Source organism: Notolabrus celidotus, chromosome 1 (genome assembly GCF_009762535.1).
Source record: "Notolabrus celidotus isolate fNotCel1 chromosome 1, fNotCel1.pri, whole genome shotgun sequence".
Taxonomy (NCBI): domain Eukaryota; kingdom Metazoa; phylum Chordata; class Actinopteri; order Labriformes; family Labridae; genus Notolabrus; species Notolabrus celidotus.
In genome coordinates this window covers 40,531,754-40,551,879 of record NC_048272.1, presented here as the reverse complement: position 1 = coordinate 40,551,879, position 20,126 = coordinate 40,531,754, and the positions used below count along the sequence as shown (strand labels likewise).

Sequence of the window (20,126 nt, the reverse complement as noted above, 5' to 3'; positions counted from 1 at the left end):
AAATGCCTCCTTTCACTGTGGACGATTTTCAGAAGATCCTTCAGAAAATTGCTGTGCTGGAAACAAAGATGCATCGGATAGAAGTGAATGTGGAAGTGAATGGACTATGCGGGAATGACACCACTCTTCCATGGGGTCAGAGCAGCAGACATGTACCTGCTAACACACGGCTAGTTAGCCCAAACAATGACACTCCAAAACAGGAGGACTGTGCAGTTGGGACCAGCTGGAACACTCTTGGCGCTAGGCCTAAAGATAAAACGTTTCCCACGGACATGAGAGAACGGATAACAGGCAGAGCCAAGCGCCCTGAGATTTCTGATGCGACTGGCTGGCCTGCACTCTCATCCAGAAGGAGTGCCGCCTCAACCCCCCTACCAAGGAGGAAACAGCCATGGACAGCAGTAAAAACTACTAGTAAGAGCAAACCTGTAGAAGAAACAAAGATACATTTAGAGAACAGATTTGCACCACTTTCACAAGATCCTGACTCTCCATCCCAGGACCTGAGAAACCCTGTGTCCTCGAAGACCAAGGGAAGGTACGAGACCAAATCTATAAGCAAAAGGCCGCAGAGGGAGCTGACGACTGGGCCTGAAACACTGATCGTGGGCGATGGTGTCGTGAAAGAGGTCAGTAGCCTCTGTGGCAAGAGAAACACCAAAGTCCTCTGCTTCACCAACGATTCGGTCTCTGACATTTCAGACAAAATTCTGGACATTGTTGCTGACCACACAACGGTGAAATCACTCATTCTTCACACTGGGGCCTTGGATGTTGTGAAGCAACAATCTGAGTTATTGAAACAAGATTTTACTGATCTGCTGCGCAAAGTCAGATCTGTTGATACTGTGGTGTTTATCAGTGGCCCTCTACCGACTGTCCGAAGAGGGGACGAGAGATTCAGCAGGCTGTTGATTTTGAACAAATGGCTCAAAGCTACATGTGCTGCTCAATCAGTGAACTTTATTGACAATTTTAATATTTTCTGGGAACGCAGACACCTTTTTAAGGCAGATGGATTTTGCCTCAACAAGTCAGGAGTAAGATTGTTCACTTCCAACCTATTTTACTCTGTGTATCACACACCAGCTTCCCTGGCCAAGGACAAGAGACAAGACAAAACAAAACAGAAGATAAGACCACATTCTGGAGGAAAACGACTGAGATCGCTGAGCCAGGAGGAGTCTTCATCGCCGCCACCTTCACCCCCCCAAGAGGAGCGTCCTCCAGTGCCGCCAACTTCAACCCCCCAACGAGAGGAGCGTCCTAGACTGCGGCCATCTTCACCCCCCCAACAAGAGGAGTGGCCTCCACTGCGGCCATCTTCCACCCCCCAACAAGAGGAGTGGCCTCCACTCCCAACAGGAGGAGATTTCTATTCTTCACCACCCCAAACACCAGCCAACTCCCCGCCCTCTCCAGTCACTCTCTCTCCCTCCTCCCCCCTCCTGGATTTTACGGATGAGATGAAAAAGCTTGTCAATGTTGGAATCAAGCTTACACCCCGTCCAAATCCCATATTCTCTCCCCTAAATCTACCCCATCGCCCAGCCCCCAGCCCACCACCGCACCCGAAACCACCATCACAGAAACTTCACAAAGCCCCTTCACCTCCTCAGAATCATCATCATCATAACAATTCTAACTGATATGGGCCGGGTCCAGGCTTCAAAGCTGATATCATTAATGTTTTCAACCAGGAAAAGCCGGGGCCCTGTGGAATTCAGGTAGCCTCCTCAATTCCTCTGTTGGCAGGAAATAGAAAAAGGGTAAATCTGCTAAGAAACAGAAGATACTCGACTAAATCTGCCAACTTATTAAATTTAGCTCCAATTCCTCGTCAGCCACAAACAGCTGTAAAAAATAACACAACTGGTTTTAACTCACTAAACTTAGCTTTATTAAATATCAGGTCTCTGGGAGGCAAATCTTTTTTAATAAATGATTTTATTATTAAACACAATCTTAATTTTATGTTTTTAACAGAGACTTGGTTAGACCAAGATAACAGTGCAGCTGTACACATTGAATCATGCCCTCCAAACTTCTCTTTTGTGAGTGAGACTAGAACGCATAAAAAAGGAGGAGGTGTTAGTATAATCTTTAATGAGTTATTCAAATGCAAGCAGGTGTTTTATGGAAATTTCACTTCTTTTGAATATGTGGCTCTTCAGTTAAATACATCCTCTCGGTCTATATTTCTTAATATTTACAGACCACCTAAATACTGTACTGATTTCTTTGATAACCTTGTTGAACTACTGTCTCTTATCTGCACTGACTTTGATTCTGTTTTAATTGTTGGTGATTTTAACATCCATGTTGACAAACCTGAGGACAGAGTGACTGAAGAACTGTGTTATGTCCTTGACAACTTTGGACTCACTCAGCATGTGACGCAGCCCACACACAACAGGGGCCACATCCTAGACTTGGTTATCTCCAAGGGTCTAAACATTTCCAAGGTTCTGGTATCTGATGTTGCTCTCTCTGATCACTGCTGTGTTTTCTTTGAAAGTGATTTATCTGTGAACACTAATGTTCAAACTGAGGTTATCTCAAAACGTTACATTACTGAAAGTACCAGTGATATATTTATTCAGGCTTTCTCTTCCATAACCCCCCTCTCTAGGTTCTCTGCAAATGAACTTGTAGAAGATTTCACTTTAAAAATTACAAACATTATTGATTCCATTGCACCAACTAAATTAAAAGTGGTCTCCAATAAGAAAAAATCGCCTTGGAGGAATACCATGCAGGTCAAACATGAAAAAAAGGAATGTCGAAAAGCTGAGCGCAGGTGGCGTAAAACAAAGCTTCAGGTTCATTATGACATTTATAAAGAAAGACTTCACATGTTTAATCTAGAACTGAAAAAGTCAAGGCAGACCTTCTTCTCAGACATTATCTCCAAAAACAAAGATAATGCACGCGCCCTGTTTGCTACAGTCGACAGGCTAACAAACCCCCCTGTGCCAGTGGCCTCTGAACATTTATCTACCAAGGCCTGCAATGAATTTGCATTCTTCTTCACTGCCAAAATTCAGAAAATCAGACAAGCAGTCAGCACTACTGTACGAGGTACTGGGAATGTGTTATCTGTGTGTCCACCAAAAAACAACTCAATCACTATGACACAATTTAATCCAATAAATTACAAAAACCTACAAGACATAATACAACATTTGAAATCCTCATCCTGCTGCCTTGATATTCTACCATCACCATTTTTCAAAAAGGTTTCAGACTGCATGACCTCAGATCTGCTTCAAATTGTCAACATGTCTCTTCTTACAGGTGTCTTCCCCCAGGCCATGAAAACAGCAGTAATTAAACCCCTCCTGAAGAAGAACAATTTAGATGCATCTGAAATGAACAACTATAGGCCGATATCAAACCTCCCTTTTTTAAGTCAAATTATTGAAAAAGCTGTTTTTCAACAACTGAACAATTATCTAATGATAAATGACTGTTTTGATGTCTTCCAATCTGGATTCCGATCACATCACAGCACAGAGACCGCTCTAGTCAAGGTCCTCAATGATATTCATTTAAACACAGACAATGGCAAAATCTCAGTTTTGGTATCACTTGATCTCAGTGCTGCTTTTGACACAGTTGACCACAAGATACTACTGGACAGACTTGAAAACTGGGTGGGACTCTCTGGTGCAGTACTAAATTGGCTTAAGTCCTATTTAAATGACCAGGACTATTTTGTGTCTATAGGTAAATACACATCTGAGCGGATGAAAATCGTATGTGGAGTACCTCAGGGATCCATTCTGGGGCCTCTACTATTCAACATCTACATGCTCCCCTTAGGTCAGATAATAAGAAACAACCAAATAAAATACCATAGCTATGCAGATGACACACACATTTACATCACCATATCACCAGGGGATTATAGTCCCATACAAACACTGAGTAAATGCATTGAACAAATCAATGACTGGACGAGACAGAACTTTCTTCAGTTAAACAAAGAAAAAACTGAAATGATTGTTTTTGGAGCCAAGGAAGAAAGGTTAAAGGTTACTGCTCAGCTCCAATCTGCAATGATGAAATGTTCAAACCAAGCCAGAAACCTTGGTGTAGTCATAGACTCAGACCTTAATTTCAGCAGCCACATTAAGACAATTACAAAGTCTGCCTACTATCACCTTAAGAATATATCAAGGATTAAAGGACTCATGTCTCAGCAGGATGCAGAAAAACTCCTCCATGCATTTGTCTTTAGCAGACTAGACTACTGTAACGGGGTCTTTACAGGACTCCCTAAAAAGTCCATCAGACGGCTGCAGCTCATACAGAATGCTGCTGCTCGAGTCCTAACAAGGACCAAAAAAGTAGACCACATTACTCCAGTTCTTAGATCTCTACACTGGCTTCCTGTCTGTCAGAGAATAGACTTTAAAATCCTGCTGATGGTTTATAAAGACCTGACTGGTTTAGGCCCAAAATACATTGCTGATCTGCTACTACTTTATGAACCACCTCGACCTCTGAGGTCATCAGGTACTGGTCTGCTTTCAGTTCCTAGAGTCAGAACGAAACATGGTGAAGCAGCGTTTAGTCATTATGCACCATATATCTGGAACTCACTCCCTGAAAGCTGCAGGTCTGCTCAAACTCTCACCTCTTTTAAATCAAAGACTAAGACTTTTTTATTTACCTCTGCCTTCCTATCTTAGATTATTTTAACCCACTTTAAATTAAAATTTTAATGTAATTTTTAATATATTTCTAATTTTCCTTTTCTTTTCTGTTTTATCATATTTGTCATTTTAATTATGTTCTTTTATGCCTGTCTGAATGTCTCCAATGCTTTTAATGTTTTAATGTAAAGCACATTGAGTTGCCCTCGTGTATGAAATGCGCTATACAAATAAAGCTGCCTTGCCTTGCCTTGCCTTTTGTCCATAAATAATTTTTACCTTGAGATTGGGGACAAATAATTTTAATGTCCACTTTGGGGTCTTCAGCTATACACAAATACACAGACTGATAAAAGTCACCTTTGGGTGCCCTCACTGTCCTTTGGGGACAAGACTCATTAAATGTCATTAACTGCATGCACCTTCAGCTATGTTCAGTAAGGAGAGCATGTTGTCATAAAATATGAAATTCAATCTTTGATCGACCATCACTGGTCTTGTCAGGCCGAACAACGGCCCTTAGCGGTGATATAATCCCAACATAGCACGACCTGTCATGAGCTATTGCTTCATTAACACACACCTGTCAGCCAATCAGAAAAGAGTACTCACCCAGACCATAGAATAATGTAGATTAAGAGGTAGACTGAATATGTCATAGTAGCACCACAATGAAAATCTGCATGAAATAATAATAATACACCAAACAGACTTGCGTTTGCTGATATCTTTTTAGTGACATAATGGATGGACATCATGTACGAGTGCCACACAGCTCAAATGGAATGTCCTTGAAAATGACAGGTTGTCACAAACTTGGCTAGCTTTCAAATGAATGCATCTGGACAGCTAACAGTCAGTTAACATACTTGACTAGAGACTGTTCAGAGAAACAATTCCTTGGCTCGCTAGCAACATAGCAGGTTGTGCTCCAAACTACAACCAAGAACTTTGGCTATATAAAAATACAGAAGACCTTTGTGCACAGACAAATTTAACATTAGCGTCTGAAATAAGATACAGATATACTTCAAACAGGTATACTTCAACAAATATCTATCATGAGTCCTGAGAACAAGCCTTTCTCTTTAAGGCAGTGATCCGATTTCTGACATCATTTTTCACTCCAGTCCAGATTCGGTCTTTGAGCGCATCAGGTTCTGCGTTGATACACCGAATGCAGTCAATCTTTTGAGGTACCTTGCATGTGTGGATGAAGCGCATCATGTGTCTTTCAACTGCACGCACCTCGCTGTCTTCCCACTTCCGTTTGGAGTTACCTCTTTTGTCTGTGAAGAAAAGATAGAGGTGTTGTCAATATCTCATTACTAAAAGCATTTTTTGCAGTCCATCCACAACAGCAAAACTGATCAATAATGGAGGATAATGAATGCTAGATATCCCTAAAAAGGTTTTTAATTATTTAAACACAATCCCAAATAGGTATCACAGTTACATTTGATAAAAGAAAAGCAGGCTCCCTGCTCCACCAACATTAGCCAAAGAAAGTACTGCCTTTTTGGGAGCAGAGCTCAGGTCCTGATGATGTCACATACTGTACAGACAACAGAAAGAAAAATCTTTACGATAGACCAAAAGCTCTTCGAGGGTTACGCCTTTATTCATAGAATCTGGAGTTACAATACGTAACGTTATAAGCATTTTTCAAAGTGTTACAGTGTTACTACTGAAACTTAAGATTATTCTCCAAACTCACTTTTTAGCTGCATTTGTCAACACTTTTTAATAAGAGATTTTACTATCAAACTACTTCACAGAAATGAACCTTTAGATGGGGACAAATCATTTTAATGTCACGTTTGAGCTCTACAGCTGTACACAAATACACAAACTGATCAAATTCACCTGTGGGTGCCTCACTTTCACAGGGACAAGAGTCATTAAATGTTATTATTACCCGGCTTTCTTACTGACCTTCCGGTTGTGCAAGATGTTTGATTCTGATCGGTTATTAACTTTCACTTATATGAGCAACACCAGAGACTAACTGATCACACGTCATGTCAAATCAATCCGCGGAGAAGAGTTCAGACACATTTAGCTTCTGCTTGTTGACACCATAGACCGTAAGGTGAGGTAAAACCGTTAGCTACCGTTTGCATCATATTGGTAAACAATGTGGCTAAAACATTACCTTCGGTTAGCATGCTAAACCGGCAGGCTACGGTTGTTTACATATTGGATCCTGTCCATCAATATGATGAAGGAGTGGAGCAGGTGAGAGAAACTTTAGGTTAGTGATCTCTACAGAGAAACTTAAAGGTGACATATCATGCAAAATTGACTTTTTAATGGTTCTCTACCTGAAATATGTTTCCCTGGCATGTCTACAAACCCCCCGAGAATGAATAAAATCCATCCTGCCCCTGTTCTGATTTCTCCACCTTTCTGTAAATGTGTGTGAAACCAGCCGTTTCAGACTTCCGTGTTTTTGTTACGTAACAACAATATCCGGTCTGTCACGGAGTCAGAGCTCGGAGCTTGTTCAGCCCATAGACTGTATAAAATAATACTGAATCCCTCCTCCGTTTTTCATTACCTGCACAAATGTGTGCTAACAAGGAGATTAGGAGGGAGGCATGCTAGTTGTAGGCTGTCTTAATAAACACAAAGGTCGGTTTGACTCCCCACGTCTGCAGATTTGAAGATCTAGTGGATAAATGCTAGCGCTAGTTAGCATAGCCACATAGCTATATGTTCGTAGCTGTAGCTGTAGCTGTAGCTGTAGCTGTAGCTGTAGCTGTAGCTGTAGCTGTAGCTGTAGCTGTAGCTGTGTACCAAGACACACGTCGACATACTGACAAATAAAACAACAAGAAACACTAAATCTGTGACCAATCCTTCAGAAAGGTCCTGCTGCCTTTCTGGTAGAGGTCGGTTTTACTCCCCACGTCTGCAGATTTGAAGATCTAGTGGATGATTTTTATTTATCATGGATAAGTGCTAGCGCTAGTTAGCATAGCCACATAGCTACATGTTCGTAGCTGTGTACCAAGACACACGTCTACATACTGACAAATAAAACAACAAGAAACACTAAATCTGTGACCAATGGTTCAGAAAGGTCCTGCTACAGGCGCCTCTCCGTCAGGATCAGATTCTGGATCAGATTCAGAGGGTTGAAGTAACGCGATCTCTGGGCAGCCGTGTATATTCAGCCAACATGTAAACATTAGATCAACGTGCTGGAGAGCCGAGGCACATCCACTTCCTGAGGGGGCGTGGTCAGAGAGAAAACAGAGTGTTCTGAGGAGGACTGAAGAAGAGGGCTTTTCAGGCAGACCAAAATCTGATTTCAAAGTGTTTTTTTGAGCATTAACTTTAAAGACATGTTTTGGGGACCTCTTAGACCAATATATATTGATGAAAAAAGCGTGATATGTCCCCTTTAAACCATGAGCGGTGGTGATGATAGCAGCAGGGTTCAAAGTTCAGACATTTGTTTCTTTTTAAAGGTGTGTGAACCACAGAGCTCAGAGAAGGAGAGCTGAATGAGGACAGTTTCATGTTCAATCCACCACAACAGGCAGAGAAGAATCCATCACCATGGAACCATCACTGACGAGGAATCACTGGGACTATTTTTAAAAACTGTAAACAGAAATCATTTAAATCAATAAAATCATCTTTAATCAATGTTTTTAACAACGTGTTTGTATTTTGAGTAAGTAGCAAGGGAATATCAGGATAATGTATGGTAAGCAGGTTGTTATGGGGAAAGAATCCGTTTAGGGTGGTCAAGAACCCTCCTCTTCGCGTCGGGGTCTTGTCTCACCCTGTCTGGATTCTTTTTCCCATAACAACCTGCTAATAGTACATTATCCCTTACTTTTCTGCATGCACTTTAAGCTATGTTTAGTATGTGAATATGAAGTTCAGTCTTTGATCGTAACATAAGAGTGCAGATTCTGCCATAATGCCATTCTTTAGGCTATCACTGGACACATTGCTGTCACTATGAAAGGACATAATTAATCCTAATCTGTCATATTAGTAGGTATGGGTATTGTTAGGATTTTATCATACCAATATAAGTAATACTTATCGACACAGATACTTATCCATATTTTTGTTAAATGCATAAAACATTAGGGGAAACACTGTGACTGTGTCCTGATTTAATAACTATGGACTTATTTTAACAATAGTACGTGTTACCTTGAATCAATGAGGTCGAGACAGTCACTTTTTTAGTTTGGTAAACCCCATCTGCATTGGAGCTGGGAGGTGCTGGGAGGGACAGCTAGGAGTAACATTAGCTGCAGCAGCTGCTTTGCTAAAGCAGTCAAACACGCTGCACTGCTTCAGATTTATCAAACATTGTATTTTGAAGTGTTTGGTGAGGTTGCTGGAGTAATATGTTTTAGACATATATTGCCTTTAGCTGCATTTTCATTAGATTGTGTAAAGTGAAGCAACACTTCTGAACGTTTTGCCCTGTCAGCCATGAATGTAAAGACAAAGTTACAGCACGTCAAACATAATCACCTGATGCCAGCAGCTTCATCATTAGGGGACTGTTAAGAAAAATGCCTGCTATGTTAGAATGACTTAAGGTTACATAAACACTGATAGCAGCAATATTTCTTTAATGACTAGTCAGGAACTGGTGCCAAATTAGTCCTGTTTCTCGTACCCATCCCTACATATTACTGATCAGTTATTAGTGATTAGCATGTTTTTAGTATTGTCATTTATCATTAAATAGCCTAAGTCGAAAAAGGAAGCTCTGAATATGTGCCTTTATTTTTACCACAATTCAAAACCTTATCCACAGTGCCAGAGTGGCTGGGATGGTTTAGCTGCAAAATGACTTGAAGGGCTCAGTATTCAGCTGTAAGACAAGGTTTATTAGGTTAGGTTTATATTGCAGATACTACCTTTCTTCAGTTAAAAAAAGATCTAACCCAAGCCAAAACAAACCTTGATTGAGAAGAGCACTGGGAGGAGTGGAACTGGAAGCAGTGGTCGGAAGTAAAGGTGTATTCTCCTGGCCGTCTTCACCTGTTGCCTCAGTGGTCGACTCAACAGACTCATCCTCATCACTTGACGCGTCCTGATCTTGTGAGGAATCAACTTTTTCTGAGGAGAAAATGTAAGAGAATATTATTAAAAAATATGGCATAGCCTCAGCAGTTAGCCTTAAGATGAAAAACCTACAGTCCATTCTGAATGTATCGCCCATATTATTGCAGTTGCACATTAAATCAAAACAATTTGGCATAGTGCAGTGTTATACATCAATTGAACATACATGTACGCAACATCTAAGGAGATAGGAATCCATATTTGACCTTAGACTGCATTTGCATTCTTCCAATTTAAAACAGATTGATATGGTTTGTAATGGCAGATTATGAATGAATGTGTGTGACCTGTGTGCGTAATTAAGGTTGTACGGGGGTCATTGGCTGTTTCCAAAACGGCCTGCTACATTCTACTTACTGATGCAGTATGTAGTAGGTATTGCCTACTTACTACATACTGCGTGCGATAATAGCATGTAGTATGCCTGCCAGTTAGCTTTTATTTTGTAGTATGCTGGACCCGTGTCGTTGGTGTCCAGTCTGGAATGCGGAAGTAAACAATAGCCCAGCTGGTGACACCGCTATGCCGCAGCATACAGTTACGGTCTGAGAGACAAATGAAAAGTGTTTCATTAAGATTTTCATTAGTGTCAAAGGGATGAAAATGAACCGGTGAAATGTGCAGTGCCTATAAGGAACTAAATTAGGCGGTGTTTGATTCACATCACGGCACTTTATATGTAACGGAGTTGGAGGTTGTTTCCATGCATTCATTTGGCTTCACATTACGTTATCATTGTTATCCTGCCTTAATTAAAGTATGTGCCTTTTCTTAAATGTTAGTGTTTGAATGTATGTTTCTGTTGTTTGGTGTTTTAGTCATTACGTCCCCTGTAATGATTGCAGCATAATTAAAATAAAAAAGAGTCATGAATGTTCTCGTCTTGTGTCATGTTTTTTCCAACAACCTAAGTGGTTATCGACTTGATAATGTGGTGTGTCTTGATTTTGAAACATTAAGGGCAATAATTTACTTAGCTTTAAATACTATAGTAATAATTCAATAGGGACCCAACTGATTACAGATGACTGTCCAGCTGTGTGATGTGAATTGTGCTGATTGAACGTGCTATATAAACAGGAGGAGAAGCAGGGAATGTGATGTTGGGATGGTAGATAACTGGAGTCAAAATGTCCTTGTTGTCGATGCTTCAAGCTCATAATGTGGCAAGAAGAAGAAGAAGAAGACTGCAAGCTGCCAGAAGGAGGGACCTTCTGACCATCCTACTGCAAAATGAATATGATGTAAGTAGCCCATGTCTAAGTTTATTAAGTGTTCTCTCAGGTCAATGAAGGACATTTTTGTTGGCTCCTGACCTGTCACTTTAGTTTGAAACTGTCAGATAAATCATTTTCTTTGACAAATATTATTCTGGGGAGCCACTTTATTGTTTTCTGAAAGCTGAACTAAACACTCAAAATTAAATTGTACAGTGATTTAAGAGAACAGTAACATAACATCAAGGCAAACAACAATTCAGAAACAGTACTTACACTTACAGTACAACTTATTTCATTCTAAATGTAGCACTAATTTAAGCAACTGTCCCTACTCTTGCAGCATGGGCTGATACGAGGATCATATCAGCACCTGAACCATAACAGTGCCATTGTCTGCCTCTACCTTGGCAATGCAGAGCTGAAGAGGAATTTCCGTCTGTTAAGGCAGACGGTCAATAACTTGGTGAGCTGTCTGGGGTACACCAAGGACCATGGCTGGGGGAAAGACTTGGAGGTGGGGATTTATTTCTATTGGCTGGCCAGTGCCACCTCATATCGGGTGGTGTCAGAGGCCTTTGATATCCCCACCTCCACAGTACATGATGTTGTACATCGAGTCGCTGTACACATCATCAGCATCATCAATAGGGGGGTCCATCTCCCTGATGCTGATGAGCTAGAGGGCATAGGGGACGGCTTTGCCCATCTGGCTGGCTCCCGTGCCTTCCACAGAGTGGCAGGCAGCATTGATGGGACACACATCAGGATTAAGCCACCTGCAGAAAACAAGGAAGACTACCTTAACAGGTAACCTGAATAAACAATGCCCCTTCATATTAAATAATTGCTTTTGTTTCATATCAATGTCACCAACTGCAGATTACATTTTGTCTTTTCTACAGGAAGCTTTTCTACTCTATTCAGCTGCAGGTGGTCTGTGATCACAAAGGCTGCTTCCTGAATATATTTACAGGTATGAATGAAACTCAACATTACATTAACATGTTACAGCAATATAGCTTACTCTCCTGAAGGGATAGTTCTTTAAAAACAATACATAATTAGTCATTATGTACTCTAATCTTCACCCCATCTTCCATCAGCATGATTGAGGAGATAATGCATTAATTTGTATTTTTAGATGAACAATCCCTGCAAAATGTAAAGTGTTTTTGTCACCCAAGTACAGTTGTAACCTCATATTAGCTTTGTGTTGAATTTCTACAGACCGTTTATTTGTCAACTGTGAACTTACTTCACATAATCAGTAGAAACTTTTCAATAACACATCTCCAAAGTGTTTGTACCTCGTTCTTTTAACAGAATATATTCTAAACTATGTAAACTACAATGAAACATTCACAATACATCACCTTTGTTCACAGGGCTTCCTGGTTCTGTACATGATGCCAGGGTCCTGCGGTGGAGCTCCATTTATGTGGAGAAACTGTACCCCCCTCGTGGCTGGTGCATCCTTGGGGATGGGGGGTATCCCTGCCTTGCTGCACCAATCAGCCTATTGACCCCACACAGGGAGCCGGTGCAAAACCCTGTTCAGGCCAGGTACAACCGGCATCATTCCAAGGCCAGATGTGTGGTGGAGAGGGCAATTGGAATGATGAAGACGCGGTGGCGGAGCATCTTCCTCAAGGCCCTGGAGGTGAGAGAAAGTGGCATGGTTTTATCTAACTGTACATAACTCTGACAGCTGCTGGAAGCAGCAGGAAGGCTCGATGAGCCTAAAAGTTGTATGGGGGGGGCATTTATACTGAATTATAGAGAATACATTGTAAGGGTAACAGTAACAGTGCAACGTTATTCAGACTACATTTCTTTAAGTTTTATTGACATGATGTCATTGCATTAAAATGATGTTTATTTCCGTAGGTGAAGGCCACCTTTGTGCCAGCGGTGGTGTCCACCTGTGCCTTCCTCCAGAACCTCTCCCTCTCCAATGGGGATCTGGTGGAACCAGAGATGGAGGAGCCGGCCATCCAGGCTGAGGTTGATGACCAGCCCAACCCTGAGGGTCAAGTGCCAGGGGACAATTTGAGGCAGAGGCTGGCTGCAGAGGTTTCTGCTCCTGTTGGTGCCATTCCTGCACTGCAGGACCACAACTATTGATTTAATGTGTTTCTTTTGACGTTTCATATATTCTTTGAATTCCTGTGTTAAATTGCATTCTATTAAAATCAATTTGCTCCAATTTTAATTGGTTGAATTATATTTTTTTTAACTTGCCTTTCTACTCTGTTGCTTCTATGATAAGTCCAGCAGCACCTTGATATTTCCTTTCGATTTTAAGTGCACAAATAAAATGTTTTATAATTATCAGCTTTTTAAAATCACTGAAACTGTACATGGTGTTTTATATGACCTAACCAATGACACACAAAAAATGAATCTCACATTGCTTTCAAAATGAACTTTACTGAACAACTTTTTAATCTTTCTTTACATTTTTAACATTCATTTCAGGACTCTCTCTAGGAGAGCCATCCACTCTCTCTGCCTTCTGTCCTCCCTTTCCACATTCTCTCTTTCCCTCCTCTCTAACCACTCTCTCCTCTCTCTCTCTCTCTTCTCCTCTCTGTCTAAACGTTCTCGCTCCCTTTTCTCCTCTCTCTCCAGCTGCTCTCGCTCCCTCTTCTCCTCTCTCTCCCCCTGCTCCTTCTCCTTCCTCTCCTCTCTCTCCAGTGCTTCCCTCTCCCTCCTGTGCTCCCTCTCCATATAGATCCCCTCCCTCTCTTCATCCCTCTCAGTCATCTGCCTCAGAACTTTGACCCACTCTGGCTCCTCTTTCTTCTTCCTCCTGGCCTCGCCTGCTACAGTGGAGGGAGGAGTGACCACCACTACATCCTGGCTGCCGGAGTCAATGGTTACTGGAGGTGTGATACTTGGCCGGTGGCCAAGTACCTCATCCATTACTGTATACCACTTCCAGGATGCAGCAGTGGCCTCTCCTCCCTCCGTACTGACGCCAGTCCTGGGTGCCTTCAGTTCCTATATGACACATACACATTGCTGAAATAGCCTGTTGAGCTATCAACGTACAATCTACAGCATGGTAATTGGTTAACAACGTTAGGGGGAAACTACAATTACTTTGTTATACGTACCTTGTACTTCTGTTTCAGATTTTCCCACTTCTGTTTCACCTTGGTGGGATCTATTTTGCCCAATAAGGAGCAGTCTTTCACAAACTCTCTATCAAAACAAAATAAGGTTATACATATGTGTACACACGCGCACACACACATAAGCTATACACATATACACACAGACACACACACACACACAGACACACACACATATTATGTACATACATATGTATATATAAGACATGTATGTATGTGTGTATGTATGTATGTATGTATAAGATAAGATAAGATAGTCCTTTACTCGTCCCACAACGGGGAAATTTAAGTGTCACAGTAACAAAGTAGACAGTGCAAAAAAATATAAAGCCAACAAGAGCCTATAAAATATCAATTATTAAAAAGTTATTAGCAATTAAAATTAAAGAGGTAAACAATTATCATTTATATATATATATATATATATATATATATATATATATATATATATATATATATATATTATATAGTCTGACCACTGCAGGAAGAAAAGACCTGTATGTATATCCTCCTGAGAACCAAGGGAAATGTTAGGGACCAAGCAGTAAGGCACAAGACACAGGTGTAAGTTTCAAAGAGAAGTGGGTTTTTTATTTTACCCAAAATTAGGCCAACAAACTTATAAGAACTAGGCCTAGTGATGTTACGAGATGTGCCGAGGCTTCGAAGCGTGTGTCGAGTAATGGAGGGGGCGTTTCCGTGAAGCGTGTATCGAGGCTTGCTTCATTGAGGGGAGGGGCCGAAAATGATGACGTCCGAAGCCTCGCTACCCGGCTGTACCATGTGACTGCTTCGGCAAGTGGTTCAGATTTTGCTGCGAGGTTTGACAGCCATATAAACCCCTCAGGCTCCGTTCAAAATGTGGGTGTTTGATGGAGAGTTGCGGTCTGTTCAGACTTCGGATAGAGTTTTGATAGTTTGGACACTAGAGTTTGGACAGCGTTTATATAGTTTGGAGAGTTTAGAGAGAGAGATGGTTTGAAGATTTAGGAGTGAGAGGAGGACAGGTAAGACAGAGCCAGCTAGAAAGAGCGGAGTTAGGTGCGGACCTGTTGCGACTCTGGTGCGGTCTTGGCCTAATGGTTAAGTTGCACGCCTATGATATAATTGGCCCGGGTTCTAGCCCAGCCTGCAGCTTTTTAATTGCATTTTCCCCCCACTCTCTCCCAGTTTCTACACTGTCCTCTCCTCTATAAATAAAAGTAGTCAAAGCCCAAAAAATATAACTTAAAAAAGAAAGAAAGAGGAGGATTTCCCCTGTGTGGCAACATTTTGATTTAATAACTCCTAACTCCTAATAACACAAGCATATTCAGTGCCCTCTTCCTAGTTCCACAATCACTTTCACTGTCCTCTGCCTGCTTAAGCCAATTCCATTTTCCTAAAGTGACAGAAAAATATAATTACACAACCTGCCATATCATATGATAATACCATTTTGGGAAAATGTACACACACAGAATACATTCAAAAATATTTGATCATACACATATATGATAATTTATGTACAGAAATTATTTGGTCATACATTTTTTGTAATTCATAGTCATTCCCATAACAGACACAAAAATTAAATGCATCACACATTATGTGGTTAAGATCCAGCTGCTTGTAATGATAAACCTGGCCAGTAGGTGGTTTCGTGTGCACATGAAGCTTCGAGTAATGAACCCTTTCTCGAACCAATTGGCTCAAGTGGTTCGAAGCCTCATGAGGCTTCATCTCACCATCACTAACTAGGCCTATAAAAGAGGTCAACTTAACATAACTCAATTTAACACAACAAAAGGTGACGTGTGAGCTAAACAAACAGACCTGACACAATGAGACATCAAGGAACTTATATAGTGGTTGAGCCAAACCAAGTTTAACTCAAGGGGTAAACAAAATGGATGCTTAATCAAACTGAATTCAAAATAATACTAACTAAGCCCAAACCCCCCCGTGACATCAGAGCCGATGGTTTGCTCCACTCAGTTGGCTTCAGCATAAAAGTCCCTTTCACCCTTGGCCACGCCTTTTGTTCATTCCAGGAAGTGCCATGCTCCCACAGCCAGGTAACTCACTGTGTGGCTCCAGCCATCACAGGAAACAAGTGTCTTACAATTTCTGTTTTTGTGTGATTTCCTATCTATTTGGGCCTAAAAAAACACCTTACAATTTTATTTTTTTTTAATATATTTTTTATTTTTATTTCATAACATGTCCATTGTAGAGGACAACAGGACGATATTTGCTTGAAAATAGAACAGAATTTAGAAAATGAGAAAAAAGGAGCAGATTATAACTTTAGAGTGATTTTGACCCAAGAACACATTCAATTTTAACAAAAACAATAAAATTCTGTATCACTCTTCTGTTACTTGTTGCTTGCAAGGACAAAATGTGTGTAATAATACATTATAATGTAACGTAAAACATGTATTCAGTTCAACAGTGAACTATAAGACATAGAACATAAGTAGTTCTGCTTTTCTTCTTCCTCTGGATATTTTAGCTGTGATAATCCTGGAAGCATGTTTTCTTTTTGGTTATGCAGAGGAACATCTTGCATTTGGTGCACCTGATGTATGTCTTGCCATTGCAGCCCTTGTTCCTGCATCTTTCTGCATGTTTGATGTCCATCATCTCTGGCATGTGACTGGCTACTAGCCTGCGTACAGATGGCTCTGGTTGTGGGATCCTTATTTTGGTTGGTGGCTGATACTCTTCCTCACTGTCTTCACTGCTGTCATCAAATGAAGAACTATCCAGCAGCTCTTCAGCAAGGTGTAATTTGAAGTCCAGGTACTGCTGTGTGTTCTTAGCTGGTCGATTCAGCGCTTTGCTGTCAGACTTGTACTGGATCCAAGCGTTTGTGATGGCAACATCAAAGAAATGTGTCATCACACGTGACGTCCACTTCTTGGTCCTGGTTGACATGCGGTAGAAGCTCAGCATTCGGTCACAGAGGTCTACGCCACCCATGTTGTCATTATATTCCCTGATTACTGCTGGCCGTCTCACCTGGACATGACCTTTGTCTTTCTTGGACCATCTGCTACAGATATCCTCTGGATCTTTCCCATAGACAGTGGAGGCCATCAGAACTGGTTTATTATCAAACCATTTTGTCACTGCCAGCTCAGGTCCCCTCCGGACCAACGTCACTGAAGTCCCTCTCCCTTCTTTTCTCATCTGCTTATCTCCTGGCAGCTGGCATTGCTTTGGAACCCTGTTCTTCATAATGGTTCCAGTTGCTGGAAGACCCTTTGAGAGCAAAGCGTCCATGAGATCGATTGTTGTGAAATATCGATCAAAGAACACATAAGTTCCTGTAGGAACTGACTCGACCATTCGCAAGACCGCTGCAGCTCCTACTCCCACTCTTTGGCCCCTGAATGTGTTCTTGCCCTGATAGACCTCAAAATCCAGGACCAGACCGTTTGGCGAGGCAAGCACAAAAACCTTTAGGCCAGTAGGGTTTGGCTTTCCTGGCACATACTGCCTGACTGGGCAGCGGCCTGTGAACGGGATGATTTGCTCGTCAATGCACACCTTGTCACTCCTTGGAAGGCTGAGACAACCTTGCCTCACACGGTCAAGCAATGGTCTGACTCTCCAAAGAATGTCTGACTCCTTTGCCTCTTCAGTTACATCCAGGTCACTGACAATTTTGAGTGAGCTCCTCAGCTTGTAGAACCTATCCCTTGTCATTTTCCTGCTAATAACTGGCACTTTAGTCTTGTTAGCCCAAAACATTTTGACTCTGGGATAGCCAAGGCAGGCCATGTGTACTGATATGCCAAAGAAAATCTTGATTTCTTGGGCAGTAGTGTTCAGTGACTGTCCTGTAGTTTGCAGCTGTCTTTGGTTTGTAAAAGCTGCCAGATCCTCAAAGATTTTGTTATCAATGTACTGTGAAAAGTACTGGATTGGACTCCAGTATTGACGGATTTTAGGGTCATCTTGATAGGCAGGAAGCCCAGGTAGCACAGGTGTGAATCTGTTTTGATGGATGATAAAAACAAACAAAAAAAAAACACAAAAAAAATTCAAGTTAATAAAAGGAGTAACAGTTAATTTTTTTAACATCAATTTGGATTAATGCAGTAATTTCAGTCATGGATATGATATGACTCCCTATTGACCAACTTTATAAGCATATTTTTAGGTAACTTGCATATATTTAACAGCATTTACAAATACTACAATAATCTAACATGATCATAAAGTGTAATACATTAGCCTGAAACTAAAACAAACATACAAGTTAGTCCTGGCCCACAGAGCACGACGACTTTGCTGCTCCCTCTCTGCCTCTGACTCATCAGATTCTCCTGCATCTTCTTCCTCTCCTTCTTCATCATCATCTACACCTATCACAGGCTGATACTCATCCTCCTCATCCTTTTCCTCATCTGAAAGTTCCAAATCTGAATCTCCCTCCACTATCCTGTACAGAATCCTCTCTGCTTCACTTCTTTCTCCTACAACAATGTGCAGTCATTAAATACATTAAAATGGTCCTGGTGTCCACTACAGTTGACATTCATTAAATGCCTGTTATTTCAAAACAGAAACAATGAAACTGTTTTCAGATGTAAAAATATTATTCTTAACATGTTTATGAACAAGAATATATATAATTATCATGGTAAAAATAGCAATAGATAAAGAATATTTGACTTACCTCTCCTCTGTCCATAAAATGTGGATGCTGGTATGGCAGCCATCTTGATAGAGGAAAAAAGTAAAGTTCCCAGCATGCAAACCAATCACATGACACATCAATGGAAAGCCCAGGATGTCCCCTGCAGAATACTATAGGGCTTGGAAGGGTAACTCCAAATACTTTAGCAAGATACAGGAGAACAAAATGTCTATTATAAAGGACATTAATGAATGGGCCGGGTCTCAGGAGGATATAGAGATAAATATTAGAGTAACTTACGACCTCAGTGTTGACTCTGCCAAGGCTGCGACTGAGTCTGCAGGGTCATAGGTAGCATCTAGCCCTAGTGAGGTTGCCAAAGACGAACTGCCCTCTAACGGATCCTCCTCCCCTTCCTCCACGAGGTCCAAACGAGCTCTCTTTGATGGTCTCTTTACTGGTGTTGATGAGAAACACAGAGGATCTGCAGAGGTAGCAATGGATGCTCCAACACCAAACTCCCTACAGGACACAGCAGCATGAACACCTGCAAAAAATTACATTTTTGGAAAAGAAGCTCTATAAATGTGACAGATTAACACAGAGCAATATTACAGTAGAAGCAAATTAAGAAATGTTAAGGGCTAAATGACTATTAACTGTATCACAAGTGTATAATAGGAGGCTACAAACCTTTACTTCTGACATGAGGCTGAGGAGTCTTCAGGGACAGCTGTGTGCCTACACTATGTGTCTGCAGCTGGTCAGTCTGACATGCAACATCCCTTGTTGCATGAAACTCCACAGTTACATCTGATGTGCTGGCCTGTACAGAGGACACACAGGTTACACCTACATGTTTTCAAATGTGTAATTCTGTAAAAAGCAAGAAATAGTGAAACAACAATCACAACTAATGCCTTCACTTCTAAACAGACAAAGAGTTAAAAAGAACAATGCACCTATGTTGTTGTTTTTTTAAATTCGATATCGCAAAAGCTTATCAATGCAGGACATTTCACATATTTGTAATGATAAAAAAGTCTGCTTCTCTCCCTTCCACACATTGCTTATCATTGTACTTTACAGACATTCACTGTAGGCGCAAACATGCGTATTGATATAAACACTAGCTCAAACAGCCGTTATAAATGATGACTCGTTCTCTGTCTTTATACTTTGTAGGCACCCGTACACGACGTCACCAAGCAGAGGAATGCATACAAGCTCATACAACAGTAACAGATACAACAGTAACAGATACAACAGTAACAGATACAACAGTGGCGATCTGAGACCGGTTGTCTGTAACAACAGCTGAGCACGGTCTACATTACAGTAGCATGCAAAGCTACAAGGAAAG

General features: G+C 41.1%; 3 protein-coding genes and 1 long non-coding RNA gene across 4 annotated transcripts; 2 read left to right on the top strand and 2 right to left on the bottom strand.

Annotated features, from left to right (window-relative positions):
- On the top strand, positions 1-1,375 carry LOC117821914. Its single transcript, XM_034696479.1, has 2 exons — positions 1-797; positions 1,093-1,375. The coding sequence occupies exons 1-2, from the start codon at positions 3-5 to the stop codon at positions 1,138-1,140; spliced, it is 843 nt and encodes a 280-aa protein (XP_034552370.1). The 5' UTR covers positions 1-2; the 3' UTR covers positions 1,141-1,375.
- Positions 1,376-10,748: 9,373 nt separating this feature from the next.
- Positions 10,749-13,205, top strand: LOC117821632 (putative nuclease HARBI1). Its single transcript, XM_034696051.1, has 5 exons — positions 10,749-11,017; positions 11,334-11,800; positions 11,896-11,966; positions 12,379-12,653; positions 12,881-13,205. The coding sequence occupies exons 1-5, from the start codon at positions 10,904-10,906 to the stop codon at positions 13,115-13,117; spliced, it is 1,164 nt and encodes a 387-aa protein (XP_034551942.1). The 5' UTR covers positions 10,749-10,903; the 3' UTR covers positions 13,118-13,205.
- LOC117822658 lies at positions 11,143-12,703 on the bottom strand. The gene is made up of 2 exons (XR_004633235.1): positions 12,367-12,703; positions 11,143-11,769 (listed from the first exon to the last, which is right to left on the bottom strand). It is a non-coding gene; the product is annotated as an uncharacterized LOC117822658 (long non-coding RNA).
- A 156-nt stretch (positions 13,206-13,361) lies between the features above and the next one.
- LOC117820410 (piggyBac transposable element-derived protein 3-like) lies at positions 13,362-18,845 on the bottom strand. Its single transcript, XM_034694161.1, has 6 exons — positions 18,803-18,845; positions 18,380-18,599; positions 16,694-18,115; positions 14,113-14,200; positions 13,772-13,996; positions 13,362-13,370 (listed from the first exon to the last, which is right to left on the bottom strand). Exons 1-6 carry the CDS (start codon positions 18,843-18,845, stop codon positions 13,362-13,364), a joined length of 2,007 nt encoding a protein of 668 aa, XP_034550052.1.
- Between the last annotated feature and the right edge of the window lie 1,281 nt (positions 18,846-20,126).